At 52.5% G+C, this 20327-nt stretch overlaps 1 protein-coding gene across 1 annotated transcript in view; it reads left to right on the top strand.

Annotated features, from left to right (window-relative positions):
* IGSF3 (immunoglobulin superfamily member 3) overlaps positions 1–20327 on the top strand; it is a 103134-nt gene that overhangs the window by 60506 nt on the left and 22301 nt on the right. The window contains exons 3-6 of the mRNA XM_082498230.1: positions 7659–8069; positions 8935–9324; positions 11023–11424; positions 15062–15466. Of these exons, the coding sequence (XP_082354356.1) occupies positions 7659–8069; positions 8935–9324; positions 11023–11424; positions 15062–15466 (1608 nt within the window). The remainder of the gene's footprint in view (positions 1–7658; positions 8070–8934; positions 9325–11022; positions 11425–15061; positions 15467–20327) is intronic.

Genomic DNA, 20327 nt, shown 5'->3' on the forward strand with positions numbered 1-20327 from the left:
GTAAAGGTTTTCCTCCCTGCTGTGGTGGGGAGATGAAGGCAGACGCGAGGCGTGTGCTCTCTGCCCCTGCCACGCACCCAGCTCGCCGTACTCTTTGGGCACCTGTGTGTCCCCAGCATCTCTGCCCCACGGGCCCCCCATTGTCAGGGTTCACTCCACCCATGCTCCGGCTAATTTTTGCTGGATGAAAAAAATGATGACTCTCCCTGCTGGGTGCTGCCTCGTCCTTTCACACCCCTGCCCTATCTGGTTTCTCTTTTTTTTTGTTGTTTTTTTTTTTTTTTCTTTTAATGAGGTCACTTGAACTTCTCCACCTAAATTAGCTGTCCTAATAACCAGATGCTCCTTGGGGTGTTTTGGGATGGAGTGGGTGGAGAGAGCAGAAAGGAGCTTGTTAGCAGGAGCCTCCCTTCCCCTGCTCCCCGAAGCTGCTTCAGCTGAGGGCAGGGTGGCGATGGGGGATAGCATACCAGAGGCAGCAGGCGTGAATGTGCCCCTGGCATCCACCACGCTGCATCAGAAGCAGTCGAGGGAAGGGAACCAGCAATTTTGGAGGAGCATCCACTGCTTGCCGGTGGGAGGAGGCTCAAAGAACTGTTCTGAACAGCACTGTGCTGTCAGGGCTGGCGCCCCAGAGGAAAGCCCAGGGAAGGGGAGGGTGGGGGTGTCCTTTCTCCTGGAACCGAAGCACTCGGGAGTCTGCAAGCAGCTGGGAAAGCTGTAGCTCCCCTGGGTCCATCAAGGACAAGCCGGAGCTGGGGCTGTGCTCCTCTGTTCCCCTTGCACACCCACCCTGGGCACACAGGGAAGGGGTTGCTGGTGGGGCCACGGGGTGCCCACTGCCACCACCTGTGGGTTTGTGTGGGGCTTGGAAAGCTGCGGGAGAGCATCACTGCCCCACGTGCTTGGGGCAGGCACGCTGGCTTGTGACCGCACCATCAGGCTTGGGGGTCCCGCGCAGCTCGGGCGCACGGCTTTGGCCGGGAATCTCCTCTTGCAATGCGCATCATGGAGCAGGAGCAGGTTGTGCAACGGGATCTTCTGCTGCTGCCTAGCAAGGAGCATCGTGACAGCCTGGAACGGGCGCACGGGGCAGGTTGTGTGTGCGACTAACGGAGCCTGCAGCAAGCAAGAAGTTCAGACCCTGAGTCTGAAAGCTGACCTAATTTCCAATTCTCACGTCTTCTTTCTGATTCTCTTTTCCCTTTTCTTTTACATGATTTACTTTTTTTTACATGATTTACTTTTTTTTTCCTGCGCCCTTTCCCACTGGCTGCTTGAGCTCTCTCAGTTTCTTTGGGAGATGCATTTCTATCGGCATAATTGTTCCAGCCAGTGGTTAATGTACAAACAAGGATATTATTGTAATGAGAGGATTTATTACTACTGCTGTGAAACAACTGCCATGCCGTCTTACTTAACTCTTCAGCTCCCCTCTTGCCTTCTGCCAGCAGCTGAATCAGTAACAAACTGCCCTTTTAAGAAGCTGCAAGTGTGCAAACTGGGGATGTGTTGTTTTATTTTATTTTCCTACTCTTACTGCAGAATGTTACGGTGATAGAATTGCAGGTGACTGCAGTGCTTCACCCTGTATTTCTTGATTGTGCAGCAACTGAAGGTGGCTTCATAGTTCAACTTCTCATTTAAAATAAGGCTTAAATATTTTCACCAGGATTAAAAGTATATTCTGACTGCTTTTCTTTAGCCCACAGCGCAAGTTCTGCTCACCCCTTCAGGAGCTTGAAGTGAATTCCCTAATTCAGAAAAGCATATGACTTAAATTTAGTTAAACAATTAGTAGCTGCCTTTCATTTAAACCTGTCTTAAAGCTTCCTTATTTCTTAGTGCAGGTGGGGCTTTACTGAAGCAAAGTAATCCCCAAACCAGCCAGGATTTTAACACTTGCTTTACGTTTTCCCCGTGGGACCAGTAGCCTGTTGTTGTGTGTTGGTGGGGGAGGAGGAGGAGGAGGAGGAGGAAAGTTTTGCACAGAGACCCCACACACTCAGTCACAGCAAAAGTACATCTTGGGGTGGTAGGTTTGCCTCCTCAAATTTGGGTCCCAGGTAGGGCTTGGGGTAGTGGCGGAAATTTATAAGCAGCAAGAACAGGAACACAGCTGTGCCTGCCCCGTGCCACCTGCGAGTTTTTAGTTGGGACTTTAAAATAAGGCAGGCAAGGACACTACTGGAGGCATGATTTGCTCAGTTTTGTCCACTGGCAAAGGTGACATTTGAGGGTCTTCATCGGTTTTGCAGCATAACACAGCATGTGTTTTCCTCTGTGCTGAAGGAATTACGCGAGCTTTTGATTGACGAGGAGGAGCAGTGTCTGGTGTGCTGCAGCAGGTACGGATCGGCATGTGCAGCTAATTGCCGGGCATGAGGGCTTGAGAGGATTACATTGCTAATCTAGATATCTTTCCTGCCTTATCACCACCCCCTTCCTCCTGCCACACACATGCACACGTATCCTGTAAGGAAGGGAAATCAATAGCGGTGTTGTGGAGGGCTATAAGGACCGTGGCTCCCTGAAAGCTTGCAGCCGCTGGGAGAGGACAGGTCCCTTCCAGCTGATTCTGTGGCATTGGGGTGGCTCTGGTGGCAGACCCTCCTTCCCTGGGATGATATGGGGGGGGCTGCAGGAGGGTTAGCAGATTGCAGAGGATAATAACAAAATGCTGCATCCCCACGCTCCCACCTGTGGTGCCCTTTGGTGCCAGCCAGTGCTCAACCTCTGGACTGGTGGCACTGGCATTGTGGTTCCTCTTGAGCAGCTTGTTTCTGTCTTGCACACGCAACCAGAGGGGCTGGGGAAGGAGGTTCATGGTGCTGAGCTGGGATCCCTGCGGGACAGCAAGATGTCGTGGGGCAGATGGGAACATAACTCTTGCACTAATTCCCTGCAAAATCCAGAGTGGTATTTCTCAGCCAGAAGCAGCTCCCTAGGAGTAGGGAACGCGTGTATTTGTTCTTCCTAAATAGCTCACACTTCACACTTGGCAAGCTTAGGTCTGTCCAGGTAGTATGAAGTGGGCAGCTGGGGACACAGGGTAGCATTATAGGGTGCCTCTAAAATGTATCAGTGGGTAAAAGCTGTAACGAAATCAAGGGAAGAAGAGGCTGGTGTGTTTTGCTTGTCCTGCCTGAGATGGTCCCACTGTGCTGGGTAGCCTGTGTAAGTTGTTGTACTCCTGAAGACCCTGCAGTGTAAGGCTACCTACCATGCTGCTAAGTGATTTTCACAGAATTGTTTTATCAGCTTGAGCTAGGAAGCCTCTGGCTCCCAGCCTGACGGTCCTCCTGCATCGCTTAACAAGGAAACGGCATCTCAGGCAGGTTTGCTGCCTTTTCTGGGAGTAGATGAAATGTTGGTAGCTCTCAGGTTTGTGTCTGGCACATAAAAGCTTTGATAGCTACCCCTTGGGGGTGCTTGGGGTTTTGGATACCCAAGGACAAACCAGAGCCAGCCTAAGGAAAATAGAGATGGCTGTGTTGTCTTTGTCTGCCTGAGGCAGAGTTCCCCACGGCACCAGGAGCTGCTGGAAATGGAGCTGGTCCTGGGGCTCGGGGGAGAACACACTGGAGAATTTGAGGTGTGTACAGAGGCCAGACCTGGGAACTCCAGGCTCTGCTCCCTGCTTGTTTTCTGGGAGACTGTAAGGCAGTTCCTTAATCAAAGGTAAACGGCCTTAATTCCGGATCTGTAAATGCTTTATGTAGTTCACCTAGTGCTCATCACTTGGGGTGTGTGCATTTGAGGTGGGCTTGACTGGAGCTGTGTGTGCAGACTTCTTGAGGAGGAATGCCTGTGGTCACCACCCTGGGGAAGAGGGGAGCATCTCCAGACTCCCCTGTCCTCCTCCTCCTTGTCCCGGCAGCAGGGCCCTGGGACTCTCCCTAGCTGGGTGCCTGACACCCTCTAGTGGCAATATTTACATTTAATATTTCAGGAGCTCTCAAAACTTGGGGGTGCTTTTGAGCACCCTCTGCTTAACAGGCCATCCGTTGCTGAGTACCTCTTCCAGTGCCCTCTGCAGTAACCTGCAGCTTGGTGACTAATAGGAAATCCTGTATTTCTTGCTCTTTTTTTTTCAGTGCTGTAAGTACAAACTCAATGCTGTCACCTGTGGCCAGGGCAGACTGGCGGGGGGATGGCTGTAGAGCAACAGGTTTGCTCCTACCAAGTGTTTTTCAGCTGCTCATCTCCCTGTCCAGCCACTCACTGCCAAACCTAACCTTCATGCTGGAGAGATGGGAGCTCTGCTGACACCTCGGGGGCTCATAGCAGTTGCAGGGATGCACTTGTGTTGGGGGACAAGGAGGAGGCAAGGCTGGACGCTGCGGGGAGTACAAGGCTGGCTGCCTGGATGGCGCGTTGAAAAGAGGGGAGAAACAAGCAGGAGCTGGGTGAGAAAGAGCAGGCAAGAGGATGTATCCTGCAGCATCCACGTTGGCTCTGATCCAGGCATGGCCCCACTCCCCTTCACACAGTGATGACTCTGATCTAAGCTTGCCCTTGCTTTCAAGTGGAGCTCAGCATGCAGAGTGCCCCCAGAAACCATGGGACTTTCCGTGCTGGGAGGCTGTGGGATGAGTGTGGGCAGCTTGGCAGAGTGATGTCTGACAGCAGAGCCAGGCCTCCCAGGTGAACACCATGCAAAGAGTTACTCATGTCCTGATATGCAAATTGATGTCCTTGAAGGACAACTGGCTTGGGAGGAGCTTCTTGTCTGATAACGCAGCTCCCCATCGTGCCCTGCCGAGCCCCTTTGTGGCGTTCCCTTCTGGTCTTTCCTTCCGTAACTTCCAGGGCTGATCTGCTCCAGCCTGATGGGCTAAGCCATGCCTGTATCCCTCTTCTCAGAGCGGGTCAGCGGGGTGTGTGCCTTGGGGTGGTGCGTGCGCCCCTGCAGACCTGCAGCCCCACTGTGGGAGTCCCCGGTGCTCCGCAGCACTCAGAATGAAATGCTCGTCGGGCTTCTGAAATGAGCTGTGACCGGCTGCCACGTTCGTCTGCCTCTTGAGAACGGCGTTTTCCCCTTTCTCCTACCCACTTCCCCCCCCCCCCAAACCTGGTACCCAAGGCGCATCATGCACTGTAACTATAACAGCCGTTTGTGCATCACTGGCCAAGCGCAAGAGCGGTGGTGCGAAGCACAGAGCCTTCCCACTGGCCCGGCCAGCTCAGGGTTCTTGTCTGTCCCTCGCGATGTCTGATCCTTGGGAAACTGGGCTTTCATTTAGCGAGCAGGTCTCCGGTCCTCCTGGTTAGGAAGGTGACACCGACCGAATGTATGCCCGTGCCAGGCGGATGTAAGAGAACGGCCTCAAGGCTGCATGCAACCCAAAAGGTCTTACTGATTCCTTCTTACTGGGAAGATCTTGGTTGGCTTTTGGTTAAAAAGAGCAGGAGGACCGCAGCACAGCGTGTCAGGTGTTACCACAGTTAAATTACAGCCTTTAACAGCATGCTGCTGCCTCCTGAGTTTTCTCCAGGAATGCATTTTGCAATAGCGTGCCCATGTAGTGTAAAAGATGCTAATCCTCCAGCCAGGTTATGACCTGGAAATACAAAGTCACGGTTCCAGCTGGCAAAACGCTGCCTGTGACAGCCTCTAACCTGCTTGGGGAACGGCATGAAGAGTGCTTGCTGGAGGCTCAGCCTTCAGACAGACTTCCCGGCATTACTCCCGGGGAGCGGGCAGCTTCATGGCTGGCGAGCCGAGTGCCTGCCCTTTACTGGAGCGTGACCTGACTTGTCCCACAGAGCCAGGCAGGCTCCCGGGGTAAGCAGCTCTCTGCTCGCTGTCTTGTACTTAGCCAGAGAGCGGCCGTGCTGCTGAGCAAGGCTGGCGGGGGGCACAGGGCTCTCAAATTGGGGGAAAGAGGACGGGCACACTTTTTTCACTTCGACCCCGTAAGCTGTTGTGTGGAGGCTGGTGTAGCAGTGAGCTCTGCATTCAAAGCAGCTCAGTGGGAAAGGGACTCCAGCAAGATGATGATGATCAGGTTTAATTTATTTAAATAACGCAAGAAAAGTTATAAGAGCCCATGGCTGGCGGGCAAAGAGAAAGGAGTTGCATAGCTCTGGAAATTATTCAGAAAGGTTTGAAATGAGAAATTTAAATCTTATCGTGCAGGCGGCATGAACTGGCAAGGTTAGTTGCTGCTGTTGCTGCTGCTTTGCTGGGAGTTGGAGGGAAGGGGGAAAGGCGAAACGGGGTGGGCTCCCGGCTGTAGACTGCCAGAAGCTATGGCCGGTGGGCAGGGGATGCACCTTGGGTCCCCAGCGAGGAAGATGAGGGGAAGTGAGGGAGGAGGTGATGCGACTGCAGGGACAGGGACGATGGCCTGCCATGTAAATGGCTTTACCAGGTACTTTCCCTGTCAGGGCAGTAAATTCCCTGGGTAGTGAATGCATGGTAAAAGCTAATGCTCCCATCTGCGCTGGACACGGGAAGATTTCCCTCTTTTTTTATTCCATCTCATGGCTTTTTCTTTCCCCTCTTCTGCTTTTGACTTTGCTGCCATAAATAGTCCCAGCGGTTGTCTTCACTGCAGCTCATTGCTTTCTGTAGCCCTGCCCGAATGAAACAGATGCAGCTTTCGGCAGTTCAGCTAATTTCATCAAACCTTCCAGTGCTGTCAATGAAACTGAACTGAGATATGTTAATTATATTCCACCAGTACATGGTAAAACTGTGGACATAATAGGCTTGCTAACGCTGCCTTGTCTGCAGAGCTGGGGAGAAGGTGTACGTTCTTTCCGTGTGATGTTCCCTGTGACAACAGAGTCCATAGACTTTGGAAAGTCTTGTCTTCTGGTAGTAGAACCTCTTGCTAAAATTAAGATGCTTGCTAAAATTAAGATGCTTGCTAAAGTAAGCAAGGCTAGGGGGCTGCAATTTCTTTTTCATCCTGATTTTAATGGCTGTACTTCCTTTCCTCCAGTTAATCAACTGGAAAAGTAGCCAGCAGTTTTATTACCAAGTGCCTTGACACGGCTGTGTCCCGGGAGCGGGCGCTGGGCAGGCTACAATTGCATTGCTGCCCTCAGAGGAGCCACTTCTCTCCGAATGCAGAAACCCCTTCATTTGGCCTGAGGGGGTCATTAAAGCATGAAACCATATAAACAAAGGAGAGGGGAATCGGATCTCCTTACTTTTTGATGAGGGAAGATTAAAGGAACTAAATAAGTTCAGCATGGCCCCAGCAGTGACCAAGGGGCGAAGACCACACCAGGGCTAAGGAATGGCTGAGGGATGTGGGCAGGAGGGGGGTCACAAAGCATGCTGGGGGGCACACGATGAAGGGGAGGCCACCCATGACAAAATGCCTCGACAGGATGCAGATGTATTAGGCTGTGCTGCACTGCAGCGTGATGGAAAACCCTGTGTAGTCACTGGGGCCATTGAGCAGGAATTTCAGCACAGTGCTGGAATATGTGCTGCAGATCATGGTCTGTCCCAGCCAAGGGCTTGGGGTACGTTTCTCCTCTTTTTGGGGCATAAATGTGAGCCAACAGGGCTTTGCTAATACTTAATGATTAATTACAACCATAAAAAGAAACCTCTTCCCCATCTCTCCTTTAACACCTCTGGGCATTTCGGCGTCGCTAACTCGTGGGCTGTGTTTCCCTGTCCCGCTTTGCTGCAGTGATCCCGGACTCGCTGCGAGTGACAGCGGTCCCACAGACGCTGAACAAAGTGGAGCGCGACTCCCTGGAGCTGAAGTGTGAGGTGTCCAAGAGCACGGCTCAGCACAGTCATGTCTCCATCGCCTGGTACCGGCAGCGAGGCAGCGAGGCGCCTGTGGAGGTCATCTCCCTTAGCCGTGACTTCGTGCTGCGGGCCGGCAGCGCTTATGCCCAGCGGCAGGCCACAGGGGATGTTCGCTTGGACAAAGTTGGGGAGACCACCTCAAAGCTCACCATCTACAACCTCCACCCATCGGATCAGGGCGAGTTTTACTGCGAGGCGGCAGAGTGGATCCAGGACCCAGACAAGTCTTGGTATGCCATGACCCGCAAGCGTTCCCAGGGGGCCATCGTCAACGTGCAAGCCACTGGTCAGTGTCTCCTCTGCCTTTTCTTGCTCGGCCGGGTGGTGGGAGGAGGTGGAAGATGGGGCTGCGCCTTTTCAGGTGGCTAGGGCTTGGCTCCCTCCTTTGCCACGTGCCCCGCTCGGGAGGCTGCTGGCAGGGTGAAGCAGGGCAAAGGAGGGCCCGAGCGCTGCCTGCGAGCAGGGCAAGTGGCAGCAAGGGGACAATGGGGCAGCAAGGGGACTTGGGTGGCAGGGCTCGTCTCCTGATGCAGCCAGCACTCTGGGGCTGACACAGGAGCTAAAACATACATCTTAGGCACTTGGCGCTAGCACAGGCAATAAGAATTTTGGTAAGTGAGAAGAGTGACACAGCAGAAAATAACACTAAGAACTTTCAGCAAGCACTCCTGTATTGCACAGGGTCCATTTGCAAGTCAAAATCCTTCTCCCAGCCCGCAGCACAGGAACCTGCTGAGTCTAAAGACCCATCTGAGCTCTTTCTTCCTCTCTGATACCCCCAAAGGCCCTGCCTCCTCACCCAGGCTGAGCAGGGGGCAAGTAGGACTAAGCTCCGTCTTGCATCCCACAGTGCCACTGGGTGCTGGTGTCGCAGCAGAGCTGCTTCCAGGAGTAAAGACTGGAGGAAAGAGGTTTGAGTGGGGATGCCTTGCAGCTCTTGTGTGCTGGGCAGCATGCTGCCTCTCCTGCAGCATGACCAATCTGGGTTCTCACAGCAAAAGCAAGCCCCTCACCCCTCTACCTGTGGATGCATGTGTCTGAGGGATGTTGACTACAGAGAGAGTGGCAAGTTGTAAATACCTCACACGAGGCGTGCTGGCCGTCCCAGAGTGCTTTGCTATGCTAACGTGAATTGGTCTGTCTCTTCCCAGATAAGGAGTTCAGTGTCCGGCTGGAGACGGAGAAGCGGACGTACATTGTGGGTGAGCCAGTGGAGTTTCGGTGCATCCTGGAGGCGCAGAACGTCCCTGACCGCTACTTCTCCATCTCCTGGGCCTTTAACAGCTCTCTTATTGCCAGCCTGGGGCCCAACGCTGTGCCGGTGCTCAACAACGAGTTTGCCCAGCGTGAGGCCCTGGGCCAGCTCAAGGTAGCCAAAGAAAGCGACAACGTTTTTGTGCTGAAGATCTACCGCCTCCGCCTTGAGGACAGTGGCAAGTACAACTGCCGGGTGACTGAGCGGGAGAAGACCGTGACAGGGGACTTCATCGACAAGGAGAGCAAGCGGCCGAAGAACATCCCCATCACTGTCCTGCCGCTCAGTAAGTAGAGACTGGCCCATCCCCTCCTGGGGCCATTGCTCTACTGGGTGTTGAGGCTCACTGGTGGTGAGACCGTGATTTGTCCAGACTTCGACAGTGGGGAAGAGGGAGGATAAAAGTTTGCATGCTGTGGAGGCTTGAAATCCCAACTGAAAAGATTTTTTCTTTGATGGTAAGGGGATGATAGAGAAGGAGGAATATGTGTCAGGTTCATAGGTGGGGAAACATGCGCCCATCTTGATAATGGCTCCAAGCTGGCAGTTCTGGCCTTGAGCTGCAGGTGCGTGTGACAGCCTCTGACTTGCTCCTCACACCTCTCGCCTTGCTCTGCAGGGAGCTAGGTGCTCTAAAGTAGTCCGCAGGTGTAACAGGGAGACCAGCTTGACCCTGGTTTATTGTAAGGGCTGCTAGGTTCCTGCAGGCCGTTCAGTGGCTGTTGTTCAGCTGTCTTGCAAGACAGCTGTACTGGGAGAAACGAGGGTTTCATGTGCTCCTCGAGCCCCAGCTCTTCAGCATGGCACTCTGTCGTGGTCACTGTGTATCTGCCAATGCTGATGAAAACAACCCTGCCGGAGGCTTGCCTGAATGCTTTTTATGTTTGTCAGACAAACGTGATGAATACAGAAAAATCAGGGTGAGAGGAGGTAGTCCACTGACTCATTCCTTGTTTTGCTCTCTGAAACTCAGGCAGCTGTGGCATGATGAGCCATACACCTGTTGTCCAGGCTACCCTGACTGTGGGCTTTGACCAAGCAGAGGGTAGCTGCAAGAGAATTTTGTGTGATGTTTGTCTCCTATCTCTTAGGTTTGTAGGGAAATGCAGCTCTTTCCTCTAGCTTTTTTTCCCCCCTCCTCATTTCTCCAAAAAATTTTCCATTTCTTTTCTCTCCTACCAATATTTGGTCTCATATGTTTGGCTTTGAAAATTACTCTAGCTGGAAATCTTGCACCGGACAAATGTCTAAAATGTAGTGCTCCTAGGCACAGGCACCTTTCAGACAGATTTCATTCTTGCTATTTGATAGATCACCATCTCTAGGAACAAATGTGATGGTTTTTCAAGGGGCCTAAGTGTCCATAACTTCGATGGAAGACAGCGGGAGTAACCAGCACTCAGTATCTCTGAAAAAACAGCTGTAAAGCCTTACATCTCTGGGAAGCTCAGGCTACAGGGTTTTTTTTTTTGATGTTACCAAACATTGATAGCTACCTCTAGTGTCACTAGCGATGGGAGTTTGGGAGAGCTTCTCCCCAAAGGTGTTGTAGCAATGGACGTGGCGAGATGGTGATCAGGATGATGTGAATTGAAAAACCCAGGGAGCTGGAAGCTTTGTTTGGCAGAGCCAGTTGCATGCGGTGCGTGTTGTAGCAAAACAAATTCCCTCAAGTTTTACTGAGATTCCATCCTGGACTTGCAACCAGAAGATGCAGCAATGTCTCATAAGCCATAGGCAGAGAGATTTCTCCCAGCTTTGGCCTACACATGCTTTGAGTGTGCAAGTCACCAGGAGCAGCTCGCTGCCCACAAGCTGGTTTTGGATGTGGTCACACATGAAGTTAAGATGTGCCTGGACCCAAATGCGTGGGCAGTTTCCTGTACCTGGTAGAAAGCCTCTCTGGCCGGCAGCATCCTTCTTGCAGACCGAGAAGTGGCGAGTGTGTGTCATCTCCCCTGTGTGTATGCGTTTCTCTCCTTAGAGACCAGCATCTCCTTGGAGATTATCAACAACGCCAGCAATGTCTTGGAGGGGGAGAGCCTGCGCTTTGGCTGCAACGTGCGCTCGGGCTTCGGGCCTCAAAGCCGCCTCTCCGTCGCCTGGCAGCTGGTGGACAGGCTGAACCGGCGCAGCGAAATTGTGCGTCTGGATCGGGAGGGCACCCTGCAGCCGGGCCCCTCGTATGCCGAGCGCAGCAGCTACGGGGGCATCCAGGTGGAGCAGGTCCGGCCTGGCTCCTTCACCCTGGAGATCTTCAACAGCATCAAGGCGGACGAGGGCCACTATGAGTGCCGGGTGGCTGAGTGGACGCGGACGCTGGATGGGGAGTGGCAGATGGTTGGGGAGCGGCACGCGGGCACCCCGGTGTCCATCACTGCTCTGGGTGAGTACTCGAGGCGTGGGGGCTGCGGGACTATGCTCCCCATGTGTCTGCTCCCCCCCAGGAGGTCACCTGCAAGTAACCAGGGCTGCTCTCAGCACTCCCACCCTTGCTTGCTGGCAAAATGGAGGTACCAGGCAGCCCACCCACAGCTGCCGGTAAGTTGGTGCAAAACGCTTGCGTGCCCCTTTGCATATGGGCCAAAGTCTGAGGGGTGGCTGTAGAAGGAGCAAAGCAGGGGTGGCTAAGGAGAGGGGCAGTGATTCCAGCATCCTTCTGAGGAGAGAGGCTGACAGTCCCATGGTGTGTTGTCCACCCAGCATTGGAGCCGGGCTATGGACAGTGCGGTGGTGGTGCTCCATCGGCAGCCTCCTGCCCTGGGTAAACCTTACCTCTGCTCGCTAGACCAGGAGAGCAAAATGCTGGGCATCTGTTGGCCTGTCCACCAGAAATGGCGAGTATCTCTGACAGCGTCAGAAGCCTGCAGAAGACGTGGGTTGGGAATGGTCCTCGCTGCCTCTGCAAGGAGGCACTGAGCTGCTGGTCTGAAACCACAACGTTGTCTGTGACCGAACCGAACTAGGACCTGGGATCATTGCAACTGGTACTCTTCTCTGCCAAAGGCCTCCTCCATTTCAAACACAGTGAAAACACATCGGTTTAGGAGAGGGCAGGTAGAGCATTAGGGATTTTGCATGGATGGTGAATTACTTTGGTCCCATTCAGGCCTTGCTATATTAAGTGCTGGACTAGTTCCCGAAGTGCTCTGCTGGTGACTGAAGAAGGGATGACTGCTCATATGTGGCCCCTGATTTGCAGAATGCCAAGGCTATAAACAATTGGGGAACTCTATTGAAAGGTCAAGATAGGAATATTTTGAGTTTGGGGTTGTGTTTTTTTTCTTTTTGTTCTCTGCAGTATTATTCTTAGGCTTTGGCAAGATATGTGAGACCAGACTTCAAAGTTGTATCATGTTCTGATTAAAATCTTGCCTTTTTTCTCCTTCCCTCCCCTTCACTTTTGACCTTCTTTCAGCAGCTGTTCTGTCTGTTCTGTGCCAAATCTTTGCCATATATCTTCCAAAACCAGGTAGGGACATTAGTTTGTAAAGAACTAAAGGCAGATTCTCATCTAGTTTCAACGGTGCCTTCCTCATCAGGTCAGCAGTATTTGGGCTGCTGTAATTCCATGTAGCAGCCCTTCTCTTTACTCTGCCACTTGTAGAAGTGTTGAGATTAGGTGCTGAGATTTTAAATGTATCACTTTTACTCTTATTAAAATTTAAGATGCTCAGAATTGCCTAGCAGTTCCAGGAGATGTGATGGAAGGGTGGGTGTCCCTCCTCCTCCACTCCTTATCCCAGATAAATTGATGGTTATTGAGCATGTTCTGTCAAGTCCTAAGAAATTCCTAGGTCCTCTTCCTGTAACTAGCAAAGCTGAAGTAGCTTATGAAAATTTAGTGGAGAAAATATTGAGTATTGTTTCATTGCTGCTGAATCTGATATTTTTTGTTCAGCGTAATGTTTTTGAAGCATCCTAAGAAACTCAAATGGAAGGTGTTAAGAAAGAGCAAGAGAGGTTTATGGCTACAGAAATTGCTTGCAGAAAAAAATGCAGTAAATTTAGTGACACTCACATTTCAAGTTAAGGTCTAATCGTTTGCCAGTCTGCCAGGGTAAGAAACTCTTTAGCTGAACCAGCACAGATGATGTTCAAACCCATAAATCTATCTACAGGGTGGTTCAGAAGCAATAGCCAGAAGAGAGATGTGCTGTCAGATGAGACCAGATGTCCCTGAACTTCTGAGGATCTTGAGTGCCCGGCAGGGACTGCAGTCCCTGGCTGGCCAGGGAAGGAGGGGCAGGCAGGGTGAGGGGGGGCTGCTGTGTTCTTGTAGGGAGGTCTTGCAGAAAATCTGCCCGCTTTTATGCGTAGCTTTTCACCTTTTGTGCCAAGTTCTGGAGGAAGAAGGGCCTTTGTGTGTTAACCTAAATGCCATCAGAGTGTTGGTTGCGTTGAGGACCTGAGAACAGCAGGTCGAGAGAAGTCCCTTCATGAAGCTTCCTTGCCCGTGCCAACTGGAGATTAAACTTTATGAAATCAGCTGATCTTGCTGAAATGAAGTTGGCTGTCGAGGGCCATCGCTGGCTCAGTGGTGCTCTGAGCTGGGCCCGGCGACACACTTGCTGGGGCAGGGGGGCTGCTGCAGGGCCTGAAGGTAAAGGGCTTCCGTGGGGATGAGATGCAGCAGTCCTGCAGGGGAGACAGCCTGGGTCTCACTCTCCTCTCCTGGGTAATCGCTGAACATGTTGCAAGAAGCTTTAATCCCAAAGATTGACCTGTTTTCTCAGTAATTACATGTACCAGAGCTCTGGCACGGTGATGCCATGGGGCTGTGGAGGCACTTGCTGGAAGCATGCAGATACAGCAGTGTCCATGCTGCGACCAGTCTGACCTATGGCAGCAGCTCTGTGGGTTTCAGTGAGCTCCCGGCTCATCTCTCAAACTATAATTTCAAGCCGGTGATGGGCTGAAGCTCTGTACTGATCCAGAAGACATTCCTGTTTTTACTGGACACTGGCCAGGCTCTCCCCTGCAGCGGTGGCTGTGCCGGGTACCAGAACGGTCGGCGCTGCAGGCGTAGGGAGGAGAGCTGGCGACTGGTGTGGGACACCCCATGGAGCCTCCTGGGAAGGGAGCACTTCTTGGGGATGTTGCCAGTAGGAAACAAGGTCCCTGCTAAATCTGCTGGCCGCACTGAACTGGTTGGAAGAGAAGAAAATGTTTCTCTCTGCAGTTCGGAACAAATGAGCAATGGAAATTCTCTAACCCAAAATGTAAGCCGGTCAACTGGGAATATGTTATCTTCAGATTACTAATAGACTACTGGAAACGCCGCTAAATAAACAAAGTGCTGAGGGTAGACAAGTCAAAATGTATTGACCAGCTTGCAGAGGGATGAATATGTGAGGATAACTGCATAAAGCTGTCCTGGAGCTGCGATCTGGAAGAGAACATAAGCCATGCTGTGTGAAGAACAGGAGCAACCAACTTCTCTCTCTTTCAGTTGTCTCCATCCCGGGGTCTCGTAACCACTGCCAGCTCTCCAATGCATGAACAAAGGCTGCTACTTCTCACTTTCCTCATCTTCCCTTCACCTGCAGCAACCAGCCTCAGACCTGGGGTGGGGGATGGGGCGGGGATCCCCTGCCCGAGAGGTGGATGTGGGTTGTGGGGTCTGCGAGCGGTCAGGCTGGCGCTGGGCAGCTGCTCTGCCCATCACTGCTCCCTTGCCACCACGCTGCTGTGTTTCCATAAGGGCTTTGGCAGCATGTAGAGGCAGGCTGCTCATCCCCCGGGTCTCAGGGGATCTCGCTCCTCTGGGCAGAAATCAAGCACGATCCTGCTGCCGCCGCAGCCAGTGCTCACGCAGGCAGTCACCGCTACGCAGGCACCGAAGTGTGGTTTTTGCCGCTGCTGTTCGCGCCACTTTGCAATTGCAAACGAGGAACCCACACACCGCGAGCGGCTGATTATTCCAGGCCTGCAACTGGATGAGCATGCTCTAGCTTTTGCATGCTAACAGCAGGGCCTTATTAGGCAGGTGTCTCTCAAAGCTCTTTTCTTTCTTTCTGCAGAGGCCGGCTTTGCTGTCACAGCCATCTCCCGCACCCCCGGGGTGACCTACAACGAGTCTTTCGACCTCCAGTGCATCATCAAGCCCCACTACCCGTCATGGGTGCCAGTGTCAGTGACATGGCGTTTCCAACCAGCGGGCAGCACCGAGTTTCACGACCTGGTCACCTTCACACGTGACGGCGGGGTCCAGTGGGGTGACAGGTACACAGGTTTCCGGACCCGCACCGCCATCGAGAAGGCCGAGTCCAGCAACAACGTGCGCCTGAGCATCAGCAGGGCGAGCGACACGGAGGCTGGCAAGTACCAGTGCGTAGCCGAGCTCTGGAGGAAGAACTACAACAGCAGCTGGACGCGGCTGGCAGACAGGACCTCCAACCTGCTGGAAATCAGGGTACTGCGGCCAGGTGAGTGCCGAGGGCGTGTGAGAGGGGCTGGGGTGGGCATCGTGGGCATGGGGTACATACCAGTGCTACAGTGGTCTCTCCAGAGCAAGGACAGCCCTTGTGGCTGCAACTGACATCTCACACTTGTCCATGGCTCAGGTAGGACTGCTCAGCTCTGGAGCTGCAGATATGTTTGAGCCCCTTTATCCACCTCTGGGGAACTGAGTTTTCTCTTTGCTCCCTGTATGCTGTCCGTGGGGTTTTCTTCTGGGAGGTGAGGTGAGTGCAGCTCAGTCCAGCCTCTGGGCTGGTCTTGTGAGACAGAGATGGCTTTCAGGTTGCCACCTTTATTCATCAGAGCAGACTAACCTGGGGAAAAGAGGAAAGGGACAGGGCAAACAGGATCAAAGAAGAGAGTGATGCTCCCACCACAGCCTGCACATGCACATGCGCCATAGGTGAGGCACTGGAGCTCTTGTCTGGTAACTGGCTCCATCTCTCGCTCTGCTGGAGGCGTCTTCAAAAGCAGCTAGTGACCAAAGAGCCCTTTCCAGCAGTCACCAAGGCCATGTGCACAGAGTGTGCAACAGCTAGGCAACAGACACCTGACTAGGCAGGGAGAGTCAGAAAACCTACAAGGTGCTTATGCTCCTTGTACAGCCGGCGGAAAGAGTTCGATGCCTTCTGTACGCCTTGTCACTGATATTTTGGTGGTGCCTTCTATTGTCTATGAAGGGTGCAAAAATATGTGGTTAGGGCAGCTCTCAGACACCGCTGAACTGAACAGTTGATTGGCCATTGTCATGGCCTTAGGGCTGGAGTTGATGTCTGGAGTGAGGCTTTTAGCATGTTCAGGACTCTTGGCTCAGGTCCTTGCTGCATGATTAGTCCTCACTTCGTGTCCCTGTGCAGATGGACTCCTTCCTAGGGTCTGTCTTCTGGCTTGGGTTTTGGTGTTTTTCACCTCAGTGGCTCGTTTCATACTCTCCTCCACCTTCCCCAGTCCTTAGCGTGACTTCAGAAGTCAGGGGATGCTGCAAGCTCCAGGTGCCTCATGAGCTCCCCATCCTCTTTCTTCCCTCCCTCCTTCATTGCCCTCATCTCCAGGTTAATCTTCTCCATTTATCTTGATTATCCTGCCTTGTAATACATGTTTTACTGCTCGCAACGTCAGGTTGGTGATGTTCATCATTTTAGCTTATTTCCCTAGGAAACAGCATTGACTGGATATGGTCCCTGGAGTAATGTGCTTCTTCATGGCACATCTCTGTGCATGCATGTGCGTGAGACAGAGAGAGAAAGAGAAATCCTTGATAACAGCTTCCAGAAGAGAGCCTCTGTGTCACAGCTCAGCGTGGCCAGAGGACATTTAAGGGCATTTAAACCGTGCTCTGGCAGCCAGTTATTTACTGGACGAGTAACCGTCAAGTGATACCTTAACAGAACAAGTCATCTAGGTCTCTGTGTTTTTTACCTCTCACTATCTCCCTGCTGCTCAACAAACTACTGCTACACAAATCTTAGCTGTCAGTCCAATGAGCCTTGCATAATGTTTGTGGTTTTATGGCCCACAAGAGGATGGAGGAGAAGAGGAGGGCTCCTCAGAGCATCCCCAGCACCACAGTTACATGCTGTCTGTGTTCTGTTTCTATGTCCCAGGCAGCCTCTGAGAGCGGCTGGTTGATGCTCTCCACGAATGCAATGCTCGCAGTCGTACCAGTGACTGCTGTGGTTCCCTCTGGTTTTGGAATCTGCAGAAGGTCATGTTGTGCTGTTGCTGGGTCTTTGCCTGGATGATCTCCAGGGGGTATCCAGGATGATGTGGGAGTCACCTTCTTGGTCACCTTTGAATGAATGTCATAGTGGCCCCACAGACAGACCTGTGCTGATTTTCAGGTTAATATCCAAGGCTTCTTCAAAAGGTATCATTAATGACCTCTGAAAGACTGAACACCTGAGAGTGCTGTCAGTCTAAGTCTGTGGCTCTGTAGTCACCTCAACCTCACATAACTTCTGGCTGCTACTGGATGCCTTAGTCCTAGCCTTCTCCGTCCCTTTGCCACTAGCTCCTGCCTTGACCCATATGCCAGTGCGTTTGGGGTGACCTATCTGTGCTACCAATCCACTAAGGGACACAATAAAGAAGGTCTTTTGGCAAACTGAGCCAACGTGTGTTTCCAGATTGAAGTTAATGCTGGGATTCTAGTTTCCACTTAAACCCCTGCTCCCTGTTTGTCAGAGTGACCTTTCTATTTGACAGGTTTCTATTTTCCAGGTGCAGACGTGGCAATCGATATATGTCAGCCTTTAAAGTGTGTTCAGGTGAGAAGGTAAAATAGTGGCTACCTGATTGCTTCATTAATCTCTTCGTTTTGTGGAATCCCACATCCTCACAGGACAGGGTGCTGGAGCTTCTCCTGGAGTGTCAGTTTGCTGTTGCAGTGCTCAGGCTGTCTCTTCTTGGCACTCTTGCAGTGGTAACGGCAGAGGTGGTAGCACTGCTTTTGAATTGCATGTATTAATGTGACTGCAATGTAATTTCACCTGCTGCTGTCTTGTGGCCAACAGATAATGTTGAGGAAAGACTAGCAGCTTGAAACACTCCAGTTTCCTACTCCTGAGAAGAAACAAGCAGTATTTGAGAAATGAAACACGTAGCTCCTGAATGAGGGAGTGAATAAGGCAGGCAATGGCAGCATTAACCCAGTTCTGAATACAAGGTCTGTAGGCAGGATGGCACGAGTGTCCTGCATGGTATCTGGAGCCAGATTTGGTCTTTGAGTGTGACATTCCTGGCCCCTTGGGCATGAAGCCGTTATAAGGACTGGCAGTGTGAGGAAAAGCCCTATAAAGGGTGCTGGCTGTGTGTTTGAGAGCTTATGGAGAATTTACGTATCACAAGGGTGTGGTGATCATCCCTTGCTAGTGTGTGAAAACTCACCAACGGCAGCAGAGGGATCTGAAACTCCCTTTCATGGCCTGTTCCTTGATGTCACACACACCTTGGCTTACAAAGTAGAGGGAAGGTTGTGCACAGGTAGGGGCACGCAGCCCCAGGTAGCTCGTGTGTGCTTTGCAGGGAGGGAGACCTGCACAGCTGTAGGGTGAGTGCGGGGTTTTAACTTCTGTAGGCTGGGGCAGAACTCCAGGCTGGTGTGGGGGTCTGTTGGGCAGGATTGTGGGCCAGACTAGCTAGTTTGCCTGTGGCTGTTTCGCGTCCTTACAACACAGTGCTCTCCTTTTTACTTCTGTCTCTCGAGTTGCCTGTTGTTTCTTTCTTGATAAGCCCATGTTGCAGCAGAGAGGGAGGAACAATAAAAGTACGACTCGGTTCACACCAGCTGCTTCCCCGAAGCCAAAGCTGGCAGGAGACATGCACAGGAGTGCGAGCTGAGCTTGGAGCAAGCCCCAAGTGCAGGCGTGGAGATTTCTTCCCACCTGCATCCTTGTGTTCGGGGCTTCCCTCCCGCTGCATTATCTGGCCTGCCTCTGAAACCCAGGTTCTTTCATCCCTCAAAGCTGGGGCTTGCCCTGAGGACTTACCACCCCTTTCCCTTCTAGAGAGTGTCCTTGCCCTTTGCACACTTGCCCCTTTCCAGGGGGAGAAGAGCATCCTCCGTGCAAGCTTTACCAGGCTGATTTGTGAGAGATCAGTCAGGACAGACATGGCCTGTCCTTGGAGGGAACAGCTGTGGTGGCTCCCTGGCACATGCTGATCTCTCGGGTTTTAGGGGAGGCAGAGGTGCAGGTGGTTCCTTTTGAATCCAGGTGACCCTGGAAGCATTTGGATTTGGGCTGAGCTCTTGGTGTAAGGATACCAGCTGAGCAGTACCCCCTCTGCTCCTTTCCTCACACAGCATGGAGGGGGAATGGTGCCCGCACTCTGGGTCCTGCCCAAGGGAGTAAGATGGTAGATAAATGCGTGTGAGTCAAGGGGAGACCCAAGGGCTGTCAGGCAGCTCTGTTCCTAGCTCCTCCTTGGATCTTGCTTCTCCATGCCAGGTTTTCAGGGATGGAGCAGCTGAGACAGGAGGTGCTGTCTGGGAGTGGCGTGCGTCAGTGCGGTCTGTGGGATTCAGACAAGGGCAGCAGACAGTCTCTGGCGACACAGTGCATGATGGGGACTGTGCTGCGATCCGGGCAGGCTGGGACATCTGGATAGGACTCTTTTGGCAAGCAGGCTTGAACAGATTTGTGCTGTTGTATTAGATTGCCATTGTCCTTGTGTGCATTACCTCACAGCACAAGCAACAGGGTGATTCGGCAGAGATTTGAGAGGGCCTGGGATCTGAGTGCTGGGGAGTCTCTCTGGCAACAGCAGAATAAAAAAGCAGGGCTTTCACACGAGCAGCAGGTTGTGGCAGATCCCCCCTGAGAACACCCCTCACCCCTTTCATACTCAGGTGCATACCTGCCCATCCCGACCTGCAGGGCACGCACCGCCCCATGTCTCCGCGCTCTTCCCACCCCTCTGTCCTTGCGTCGTTCCTTTGTGGCTAATCCTGGAGCAGGAGCAGGGGGAGAAGCTGCAATTGCCTATATAAATCTGCCCTCTTGCTGCCTGGTTTTTGACAGTAATGAACATGGGAGGACGGATGAGGAGGGGTGGTGGGGGATGATAACCGAGCAGATGCCAGGGGTGCTGGGCTCCTTGCTGCTTTTTGCAAGCCGGGCTGTGGCAGATTGATTGACCTGGGAGCCGTCGAGCAAACAAGGCAGTCAGGTTCTTCATTAGAGCATTAATTAGCTTCCAGCGGCTCTCCAGGGGCTGCTTCCTAAAGTTTGCTTTATTAGGAGCTGTCAAGTTGAAAGCATCGTGGAAGGGGAGGGTGGAGGCTCCTCAAGCTTGCCTTGGAGAAGCTGGGGGAGACTTGTGCCTGAA

This window comes from Vanellus vanellus, assembly GCF_965231255.1.
Source record: "Vanellus vanellus genome assembly, chromosome: 1".
Taxonomy (NCBI): Eukaryota; Metazoa; Chordata; class Aves; order Charadriiformes; family Charadriidae; genus Vanellus; species Vanellus vanellus.